This window comes from Polyodon spathula, chromosome 9, assembly GCF_017654505.1.
Source record: "Polyodon spathula isolate WHYD16114869_AA chromosome 9, ASM1765450v1, whole genome shotgun sequence".
In the NCBI taxonomy this organism is placed as follows: domain Eukaryota; kingdom Metazoa; phylum Chordata; class Actinopteri; order Acipenseriformes; family Polyodontidae; genus Polyodon; species Polyodon spathula.
The window spans coordinates 28,558,584-28,570,921 of NC_054542.1; the positions used below are offsets into that span (position 1 = coordinate 28,558,584).

The following is a 12,338-nucleotide window of genomic DNA, read 5'->3' on the forward strand; positions in this document are numbered from 1 at the left end:
ATTATTGGTTCCCGCATCTTGTCGGACCGAGGTCATGAGGCTGGCGCATGATATCCTTTTTGCGGGGCACCTCGGAGCTGAGAAGACAAGGGAGCGGATATTGGCCCAATTCTATTGGTTAGGTCTTCATACTGATGTGTCGAGATATGCAGCCACATGCCCAGACTGCCAGCGAGTAGCGCTGGGTCAAGTGCACCCCGCCCCTTTGGTTCCACTGCTGATTATTTCCACCCCCTTTGAACGCATTGCAATGGACATAGTGGGCCCTATGCTACCTTCTGACTCTGGGTATACGCATATATTAGTAGTGGTAGATTATGCAATGCGATACCCAGAGGCAGTTCCATTGAGATCCACTAGCACCGCTGCAAAAGCCAACGAATTAGTACAGATTACGGCCAGAGTAGGGATCCCCAAAGAGATTCTGACTGATCATGGAACCAATTTTCTGTCTAACATGCCACAGACGGACGGTTTGGTGGAACGCTTTAATCAGACCTTGAAGTCGATGCTGAGACTGTTTGTAACGCAAAAACATTGGGCATCGCTTCTTCCCTACCTCCTTTTCGCAGTGAGAGAGAAGCCACAGAGTTCGAGCTCCTGTACGGCCGACGGCCTCGCGGAATCCTCAATCTGTTGAGAGAGGGGTGGGAGGAGCACAAAGGCTCGTCCAAAAATGTAGTGAAGCATGTGCTCCTACTAAGAGATCGCCTAGATTTGGTCGGTCGTTTGGCCCAGGACATCCTCAGATTGGCTCAGCACCGACAACAGCAGCACTACAACAAAAATGCACTAATTCGAACCTTTCGACCAGGATACAAGGTAATGCTGCTACTTCCCTAATCAGAATCGAAATTGTGTGCTAAATGGCAGGGGCCATATGAAGTAATTCGGGCTATAGGGAAAGTGAATTATGAAATAGACAGCCTGATCGCCGTAATGAACGTGAAATTTATCATGTAAATTTATTAAAGCCGTGGCAGACAAGGGAGGTCTTGTCCATAGCCCCAGGCAATAGAGAGGATGATTTAGGCCCCTGTCCAAAGACTCCTAACACAAAAATCATTTCGATGGGGGAACAATTGGTTCCAGATCAGCAACGGGAGTTGCGTAAGCTTATTGAGGAGTTCAGCAATTTCCAGAAAGTCGACGAAGTGGAGTTCGCAAAGAGGTATGGAACAAGCTTGGGGTGTGTGGAAGGGTGGAGGATGATTTAGGCCCCTGTCCAGAAGACTCCTAACACAAAAATCATTTCGATGGGGGAACAATTGGTTCCAGATCAGCAACGGGAGTTGCGTAAGCTTATTGAGGAGTTCAGCAATGTTTTTTCTGACTTGCCTGGCAGAACTAATTTGGTTGAATATGACATTATCTCTCAACCAGGTGTCATCCTGTGAGAGAGACCGTACCGGATTCCAGAAAGTCGACGAAGTGGAGTTCGCAAAGAGGTATGGAACATGCTCGAGCTTGGGGTGTGTGGAAGGGTGGTGGGTAATTCACTGACACACGAGACAGAACAGCTGTACTTGGAACACCGCCCAGGTGCCCAGTTTTATTTTCAGCAATTTCACCGTTTTACCCGCAGAGGGCACTGTTGTCCGTGGGCTGCCTATCAACAATGATGAACAGCACCACGGAAATACCAAAGCTGGTAAGTTGAATGAACTGCTGGCGCACTCGCAGGTGCTCAAAATAATATAAAGAACAGAAGGCGAAAAGAACAAGGGAAAATAAAACAGTAATAAAACTACAAATAAAAGGTGCTGCACTCGGCAGCGTTATCCCGGTCGCCGCTACCCGCACGACTCGAATCACCGTCCTACTCTGGCGTCTCCCTGCCTACTCTAAACAATAGTTCGGGGTCTGCCCAAGGGTTCCCCGCTGTCACTCTCTGGCTTGTTCGCTGTTACCAGCTGGTCTCTCTGTCCTTGACCAGCGCTTCCGCACATACAGCGCGTCTACAAAGGCACACCTGAGGAAACAGCAGAGCGTTATTTTATAGGACCAACAATCTCCCAAGACTCGCCTCTCAGCCATTCAGAGAGGGGGAAAGTCCACACATCCACTTTCCCACCTCCCCGTGTCACTGTCATGACTCACAGGTGGTTGTTGGACGACTGCAGCCCTCTTCCTGCAGCCTGTGAACATGCCAGCAGAGTCAGCACAGATCTTTCCCTGTTACAGGGTGATTGAGCCTTCCAGGAGCGAGTGGTGCAGTCTGATTGTCATAGTGGCCAAGAAGGAAGGCATCAACCGCTTCTGTGTAGATTTCAGAAAGGTAAACGCTATTGCCAAGTTCGATGCGTACCCCATGCCTCGGGTTGACGAACTTCTAGATAGACTGGGAAAAACGAGGTTTACCTCCACTCTGGACCTGACGAAGGGATACTGGCAGATCCCCTTAACCCACAGCTCTAGAGAGAAAACCACATTTTCAACACCAGAAGGGCTGTTTCACTTTAAAACCATGCTGTTTGGGCTACATGGTGTGCCCGCTGCCTTTCAGAGACTGATGGACTAGGTTTTACGCCCACATCATGAATATGCAGCAGCGTATATTGATTACGTGGTAAAAGTTTATTGTTTGGGACTGTAAACCCATTTGTTTGTAAACTGTTGTGTATTGCCAGAGCGTTTTTCTTTTGTCGGTCACCAGACCCGGATTATAATTAAAACCCCTGTTTACTACCGGATTACAATTGTTTGTGATTTCTTCTGCACTGCTTCACCTCTACACCTGTTCACAATCACCGGCCAAATTGCCACTATCTCCCACACATGGTAAAAAATGAGCCCATTGAAATAGATCATGAGTTACAAGGCTCTTGCTCTGCATACACAACACCTGCTCTAAAACCTTTTTCTCCATGACATTTGGTTTATGTATCATCTACCACAAATGCAGAAAGCAGTTGAGCTGAAATCATCAATTACACTTACCTCTATTACTTGTATTACTATTATGCACCAGCATTAATCCTGTTCCAGATTGAAGATGCAGTGAGATAAAAATAACACACAAGTGTGCTTTGTTAGACAATACACTACCAAATTTGTCCACCTGCATCATTTAGTTGATGGCTACTGTAATATGTTTCAAGGACAACAATCACGTGATCAAGTGATGTTGAAGCCAGTCAGATACAACCAGCAGACCCCTTGTCTTCTGACAACCTCAACATTTCATCACAAAGTTGACAAAACTCATAGATGAATAAGCAAAGTGGCTGTGTGCTTGGTGTTTGTCCAGTGGGATAAATTACTGAGCATTTTGGTATTCAGTTTCAGAGTTATCTTACTTAATGTAATCTTGGTGTTTAGATTCTCTACCTCATGACTTTTTTTAAAATTCTGAATTTGAAAGCACCCCTGTACACCAGAGTATAACCACTGGCCTGTCCCCCCGCAGCACTCTGCCCTTAGTGGATGTTATAAATACCACATATATCTTACTGATATATTTTGCTGCATACTTGGCATTTAGCTTCTTCTCCCCAATCATGTCCTATGTTAGGGGTTATGGGACTTTGTCTGACCTGTAAAGTGTTGTGGCAAAGAAAGGTGAAAATAAAGTTTAGAAAACATAACAATCTAATAGAAAGAGAACAGATGGAATGCTAACATGAGCAGTACAAACCAGGGGAAGATATTTTTTCAGTTTGAACAAAATGTCCCTTCTACGTACACTATTGCGAGCTGATTTAAGTAGATCAGAAACATTTGATCTACTTAAATCAGCTCGCAATAGTGTAAGTAGAAGGGACATTTTGTTCAAACTGAATAAACTTGTTCCCCTGGTTTGTACTGCTGCTAGTCACATTTTCCCCTAGCAAGGTTCCAAAGGCATTCTTTTCTTTTATTATTGCAGCTGGTAGCGCTGTCCTGTTTCGAATACCCTACTCTACATGTAGAGCTGAGTCAAAATAGCAACTATCCACACTATGTGGGAGAATAGAATTCTTATTCAGCCAATAAGAAGTTCACTCAACAGATGGACGACCCATTATAATACAACTAAACAGCCACAACAATCCACCTACAACCAATCACATTGGTAATACTAGGTGCCACGTCAAGGTCTGCCAAATCTACATGTTGACACATTCTAATCTTTGACTAAGAGACCCAGCATTAGGAGGGTATCCATAGCCTTTTCTCATAAATTATACAAAATAGTATACATTGGTACCTAAACGAGTAGGTGAGGTTTTTATCCTTACACTTTCCTTTTTATGCTGTTTTTGAATATATGCCCACTGCTGATTGGGAGTGATACTAATCTGCTACAGGGTTGAGCAGCCTGAGCTAATATATGGGTCACACGTGCATCCCACAGACACCCTGAAGGCCAGTAAGCTTTGTCTTGGACGTTGACAATAAAGTTGCTATTTTAGATAAGAAGACTGTCTGTTATGTATGTTTTTATTTTTTTCTGACCTGATTTATCAGTATCCATGGAGAAAACAGTGTAAATAATTAACTTCCCAGTTTAAAATGTTGGGGTAAAATTGATGGCGGAATGGAAAAGCTCATCTGCACTGATTCGCTATGAATGCTCTGTTTGAAGCTGCTGAAGTAACCTGGATCAGTACTACAATACTGTGTTAAACAGACTTGCACTAAAATGAATTCATTATTAACACACAAATACTGTACCTACTGAATGTAAAGTCATGGCTTTCCTTGCTAGAAATCAGTATTTTTTACATGCTTCAGTGGGAAAAATCATGTGTGAAAATCAGTAAAAATCTTCTGAATCTCAAAAAGAACAATTGGGTGCGCAGGATTACCAGGTCAGAAGACGACTATATGTCTATCCGCTGCCACTAAATAATTACATTTTTTTACAATAGTAATTACTGCCTGCAGTTAATTAGGAGGCAGTGAATTACTGTATGAAATCAATTAAAAATGCATGCATTTCGAGCAGTCTCATTTGACAGAAATCAGTAAACCGTGCACTACCCGTGTCTTGTTTGGCTGAAGGGGCTTCATTCCAGCAGTCTTGCGTTTGCAGAGCTGCTGCAAGCACTGTGCATTAGATGATCATGCGCCAGGCTCCTGAGCTATATCAGTTATCTCTAACTTGATTCAATGTGCATGACATCAATGGCACTGGGGGATTCTCAATATATAACGTTCCACTTGCTATGAACACAGTCTTTGTTCTACTGCTGACTACATTCCAATGACTTCTGTATGAAACTCTTGTTATAGAAGTGCAAACAGACGATGCACCAATGCATGTCTATTTAGTCTGTATTTACTGACAATTCTTACATTAAAATGTATTTAAAGCTATAGTAAGATGTATTATATAGATATTATATAATGATTGGGTAATACAGCAACATAACGTCTAAAATCAAGCTCACTCTCTTTCTTTTCATATCCCATTGTATTACACTGGCCCCCTGTGTGTATCCCCTTCTGTAAGTATACTGAAAAGTGCTTTGTTTTAGTATTGTCAGGTGGCCACAATGCCCTGCAGCCAGTAGTATATAGAAGCTTTGTGTATTTAATCACATGTGGGTTTTTTTTTTTTCTTGACGGTGAATTGACTGGAACAATGCATCTGCTGTGTTCATTTTTTTAAAAAGGGTTTTCTCTGATCTTGCGGATCAAAGTATGACATCACACAGTTACAACAGAAGGGAGAGGGTATCCTGTCCCTTATTCCATATTGCCCAGGAGGTGGAAACTGAACAGAAAGAAATATATATTCAAGCCAGACGCAGGCATGTAAATGGAGAGCCGGAAATGAAATCTCCTGACTTCAAGGACAAAGTATTGACTGTGAGGCTGTAGAACCGGTGCCTTCACCAATAAACACTCTGAAATACAGGCAGAAATCTGGAGAGAGGAACACAGACCTGTCCATCACCAGTTGAGCCGAGGCCTCTGCTGATCCGTGAGCAGACACTGACAAGTAGCTGCGCCTGTCCAAAGGGCTGCTATCTGACAGTGACGCCTGCAGAGGCCTGAGAGGAGAAGAGTGCATAAAATGTAAAATAGAGCACTACATGATACTCCAAATGTCGTCTAGCTAGTTTCAAATTAAATTCCTTTTTTATTTATTTTTTTTAAATGTAGTCTCATTTTATTAGCATTCTGTGGAGTTTGGCAAAATTAAACTTTGGTAATCTTGTGTAGCATTTTTTCAAGGACTGTCATTTCTTTATCCCCAGCTTCACCGTCTTGTGGTCTTTAAATCAACGGCACATCACTGTCCCTGCGATTAATGCAATTACTCAATTAATTCATTATTTTACATATTTAAAAAGATTGTTACCCGACAAGAACTATGTGTTATCTTTATAGTTTTTCTTGAAAAAATGCTATCAATGTAAAAAAAAAAAAAAAAAAAAAAAAACCTCAACACCACAAAAAGGAGTCAATTTTTCAAGTTAAAACAGAGCCTATATACAGCATTCACATCCCTCTGCTGATAAAGGCACTACATGGGCAAGAAGAAGCTTGTGCTTCAACTACACGGAAGACACTGAGAAAGACTTTGACACTTAATTTTACAAAGTTTATTTTAGTATTTCGAAATTGTGTTCATTCTACCTTCGGTAATCTAAACATACTGGAAAGCAAACTATGAATGAAAGCAGTAAACATTTGCCAAGGAATCAATATTAGTGTAACCCTGAAAAGGACTGTGGGGCATTAAAGTGAACCAGCTCAACTGCATACAGCACCCAGAGGTTCACTTTACCAGCACAGTAATTCACATGCTGTTACATGAAGTACTGAGCATACAGCTAAACATCCACAAAGTGTTTCATCATGATTTCCTGCTGACAAATCATTTCGGAGCCTGTTGCTCAGAAGAGTGCATTGTTTTCTTCCGGACAGTGAAGGTTATATAAGCTAATAGCTCATTTTAATCAAGATGACATTTACATAACCTGGGGCAAACAGAGAAGACTGCTAACATTTTATTTTTTTTCTGGTGGGTCCAACTGCTGTCTGTAAGGCAGAGGGAGAAAGGTTACATACTGCAAAGCCTCAGAGTTCAAGAGATCTGACCCAGCAGTCAACTAGGGAGTACAAATTAAGAAATTTCTGTATTTGGGACACACAATGCAAAATATCAGGAGAGTATGTTGAAACCAGTGCAAATGGACATTTTCAGACAGGAATCAATATTTTTAACTGTATAAAAGTCAGACAGTAGTTTAACTGCTCCTTCTTGCTACAGAAGTAAATTATTTGAATTATTTTAATACTAATACTAATATTTAATATTTAATACGGCCACAGTTTATCTATGTTGTTGTATTTGAATATTTGCATATCCTAAATTAAGATAAGACCACTATTTATCTTAATATAACCAATACAAATGAAGATTTTTTTAAAAAATATTGGTTTAAACCTAAGATATGAGACAGGAAAACATTCAAAGTTCTAACTTTGTTTCTGTTTTCATTTATTTTCTGTTTTCTCTTAAAATTAATCTGGGGCATTATCATATATATATATATATATATATATATATATATATATATATATATATATATATATATATATATATATATATATATATATATATATATAGTGCTGTGAAAAAGTATTTGCCCCATCTGATTTTCTGCATTTTTGCATATTTTTGACATTGAATGTTATCAGATCTTCAACCAAAATCTAATATTAGATAAATGGGACCCCGAGTGAACAAATAACACAAAATACTTATTTTATGTATTTATTAAAGTAAAGTTATGCAAAACCCAATGCCCCCGTGTGAAAAAGTAATCACCCCCTTGGACTCAAGAACTGGTTACTACACCTTTAGCAGCAATAACTGCAACCAAACCCTTCCTGTAGTTATTGATCAGTCTCTCACAGCGCCCTGGAGGAATTTTGGCCCACTCCTTCATGCAGAACTGCTTCAACTCAGTGACATTTGTGGGTTTTCGAGCATAACTGCTTGTTTCAGGTCCTGCCATAACATCTCAACAGGGTTTAGGTCTGGACTTTGACTAGGCCATGCCAAAACTTTAAATTTCTTGTTCTTCACCATTCTGATGTAGACTTGCTTGTGTGTTTCGGATCATTGTCTTGCCGCATGACCCAGCTGCGCTTCAGCTTCAGCTCAGGGAGGGATAGCCTGACATTCTCTGATACAGAGCAGAATTCATTGTTCCTTCAATGATGGCAAGTCATCCTGATGCAGCAAAGCATCCCCAAATTATGACATTACCACCACCATGCTTGACTGTTGATATGAGTTTTTTACTGGAAAATGCAGTGTTTGGTTTTCGCCAGACATAACGGGGCCCCTGTTGGCCAAAAAATTCCACTTTTGACTCATCTGTCCATAGAACATTGTTCCAGAACTCTTGAGGATCATCCTGGTGCTTTTTGGCAAACTTGAGACGAGCATTCATGTTCTTCTTAGTGAGCAGTGGTTTCCACCTTGTTACTCTGCTATGAATCCCATTTTTGCCCAGTGTCTTTCTGATGGTAGACTTATCACACCTGAAGATTGCATTGATTACCTTGCACACCAAACAAATGAAAGCAGCACCAAACTTTGGTGTCATTTTTTTCTCTCAGACTCCCTCTATATACTACTACAACCCACAAAAAGATCTGACCAAATTCAATGTGAAAAATGTGCAAAAATGCAGAAAATCAGACAGGGGGCAAATACTTTCACAGCACTGCGTGTGTGTGTGTGTGTGTGTGTGTGTGTGTGTGTGTGTGTGTGTGTGTGTATATATATATATGAAAACAGAAACAAAGTCAGAACTTTGAATGTTTTCTTGTCTCATATCTTAGGTTTAAACCCATATTTAAAAAAAAAAATTCATTTGTATTGGTTATACTAAGATAAATACTGGTCTTATCTTAATTTAGGATATGCAAATATTCAAATACAACGACATAGATAAACTGTGGTTGTATCTCCTGGTACCAGTAGGTCACATTGTCTGGATGCAGCTGGACCCACAAATGTCACTGAGTTGAAGCAGTTCTGCATGAAGGAGTGGGCGAAAATTCCTCCAGGGCGCTGTGAGAGACTGATCAATAACTACAGGAAGGGTTTGGTTGCAGTTATTGCTGCTAAAGGTGGCGTAACCAGTTCTTGAGTCCAAGGGGGCGATTACTTTTTCACACGGGGGCATTGGGTTTTGCATAACTTTCTTTTAATAAATAAATGAAATAAGTATTTTGTGTTATTTGTTCACTCGGGGTCCCATTTATCTAATATTAGATTTTGGTTGAAGATCTGATAACATTCAGTGTCAAAAATATGCAAAAATGCAGAAAATCAGACGGGGCAAATACTTTTTCACAGCACTATATATATGGCACTAATATATATATATATGATAATGCCCCAGATTAATTTTAAGAGAAAACAGAAAATAAATGAAAACAGAAACAAAGTCAGAACTTTGAATGTTTTCCTGTCTCATATCTTAGGTTTAAACCAATATTTAAAAAAAAATCTTCATTTGTATTGGTTATATTAAGATAAATAGTGGTCTTATCTTAATTTAGGATATGCAAATATTCAAATACAACGACACAGACAAACTGTGGCTGTATCTCCTGGTACCTGTAGGTCACATTGTCTGGATGCAGCTGGACCATTCAACTACAACAAAGGACCAAAGACCTTCAACAGAAGAAAGGGGGCATTGATAACAGCCACAGTTAAAGCTGTATTTTTTCATGGCTATCACGTATTACATGATTCTTGTGAAATGTACCAGTGCTGTGTAATATGTAGTTCCTTGTGAAAATCCTTGTTTCTGAAATAAACTTTTTTTTTTGTGCAAAAATACAGTAAACGTTTGCTTTACTGACGAAATACCTACAGCATTTAGGAACATGGCAAAGTTTAGTTTGTTTCCAGTAAATCATTGAACACATTGCACAGAGTTGCACAATTTCTTTATCATGTCTTTAACAAAAAAAAAACCAAAAAAAAAACAACACCAGCTGCATCAAAGATCAGAAATATTTATTCTAAAGATCGCTCTGTTGGTACCTTCGCTGGTTAAAAATAATCCAGCTTGGGTAACAAGACAACAGCCATTGCTATAGATCATTAGATGCCACTGCACTGAAGAACAGTAGCTATAAATCATCTTGCTCTTGATTATCGCATGTACGAGCCATTAAAAGAATCGCTCATCACCAATTTACCAATCACGTGATAACAGCAGATTATCCACACTTAACAACTGGTAAAATGAACTACATATAACGAACTTGGGACTGGAGTAAGAGACGAAGCAATGCTAATACAGTGCAGCTATTGCAGCTGTTCATATCACAGGGGGGAAAAAAAAATCAAACTAGAACAAGTGCAAATATAATAAAAGGTTAAGGGAAGATATGCTACTTGCATCAAATGCACTCAAATTAAGGAATGTTTTTTAAGAAGTTAGTAGCTAAAATTACTGTACCATGGAACATGTCCAAAACTGGAAATCTGATAAATGTAGGGATCCCATGCGGATTCTCTCCAATAAAAAATAATTCTCAATTGCGCTCTTGGGAAAATGCAATTTCTCTTTATAAACTTGAAATCTGCATCGATTAAAAACCGTGCAAAAGAAATCACCATGCCCTAGTCACTGCAACAATCTGACACCACAGGTGTTAAACTAAAATGAACACAGGTACCTTCTTCTGTGGGGAAAACGTGGAACTGCAGGTCAGTTAAGTAAGTTACAGCCTAATTGCCAAAAAATGGGACTGATCTTAAGATTGTCATTTTTTCTCTACAAAAAATATTAATTACACAAAACATCCATTTCAATAAGCATTATAGATACTAGATCCTGTGACACGCTTGTGAGATTTAAAATGAGATGGTCTGGCTTGTGAGATTTAAAGCTATATTACAGTTCGATAGTGAGTATTTACATGCTCGTGGAATATGCATCCAAGGTAAGATGCATATATTCAATTTCAGACACAGCACTATTAACCCTCCCCTGGCTTCTGCTACCAAACAAGTGCCAATATTGTTTCTTTCAATTGACAATCGTCGATATCAGAAATGGAAGATCTTTTCAAATTGAAACAAAAAGAAGAATAAAGAAAAATAGATCCCCTCCATATGTCCCTGGTTGCTGAACTATAAATAACTTGTGCTAAGAAATGTTATTACCCTTAACACGTTTTTAAGCATGTAAAAATCTAATAGTGGAATATATTATTTTCTTCACCTATAATCTAAATTACTTAACTGAGACAATTAACTTAATCACCTAATTATTTAATTATACCTATTAATGGTCCCTATGGAGGACTACCTTGTGCCCCCCATGCTACAGACAGATAAGTGCTACCTCCCGTCCCTAGATTATGATACTCTCAATAACTTAAAGGCCATCGCTACCAAGTTTTATTGTAACCAGATAAGCAGTTCTACAGATAGATGTAAAAACATATGTAAAAATTTGACATGACATACACACTAACAGACATAGATGTTTCTCCGTGGCTCCAAGCATTTTATTCAAAGTGACGGTACATGCATCGGTATTCTATCTCCCTATCACATGACTCTGCAAACCCCAATGGTTGGCTGGGAGAGACCTGACTGAAGCAACGGATAGGTCTCCCTCACCCAGTAGGAACCATAGCTGCTGCACATTATGGAGAAAAGTAGTCATCACAAACACTCACCAAAATAGGTAAGCCACCAGGCCTGAAAATTGCATATCACCCCATCTGGATGAACATCTCCCTAAATTAAAGAAGCAGAATTCAGATTAGAACAACTGTGATTATCTAGTATAATACAATACTCAAAGGAATGTAAGTTTAAACTTGGTCTAGGGATGAACAATTCTACACCCTGGGCCATAAGAACCGCTAGCACAGAAATACAAAACAAAAGAAGAATGTTTGGTTCACTTCTGTTTACACCTGTGAATGTACCTATAGTGAGGATTAGTTAATGGAATAAATATACATGCATGAAATTACTTAAGAGTCAAATTTGTTGAGGGGGCTTTTCTAGGCATACTAATATAAACTGTGTACACAGTCAAATAGAAGGTTAAAAAAGTAGCATCTACCCACAAAGAGTGCATCCCAAAGCTTGTTATCACCAAAAGAACCATTTCAGTATTCTGACATATAAAAAGTAATAACTGTTGAAATCGCCATGGTCTAGAACTGTTATTAGTTTTGTATTATTTCATTATTTGACATTAACTAAAACCTTCTCTGAATGTTTTTCAAAATCATACCAATTGTATTCACTTACCATGACATAGGCAATACTGTCGAAGAAGGCAGCTATCGTCAGACAAAGGATCATTTTCTGCATTGGAAAAGAAAAGATTTTGTTTGAA

The 12,338-nt window shown here is 39.3% G+C and overlaps 1 protein-coding gene across 2 annotated transcripts in view; it reads right to left on the reverse strand.

The window, feature by feature from the left end:
• The window catches only part of si:dkey-100n23.5 (cyclic AMP receptor-like protein A), a 112,941-nt gene that overhangs the window by 72,472 nt on the left and 28,131 nt on the right, over positions 1-12,338 (reverse strand). For both annotated transcript variants that reach the window (XM_041259086.1, XM_041259087.1), the window contains 2 exons: positions 12,251-12,307; positions 11,665-11,725 (listed from right to left, as the gene is read on the reverse strand). In XM_041259086.1, coding sequence (XP_041115020.1) covers positions 11,665-11,725; positions 12,251-12,307 — 118 coding nt within the window. The remainder of the gene's footprint in view (positions 1-11,664; positions 11,726-12,250; positions 12,308-12,338) is intronic.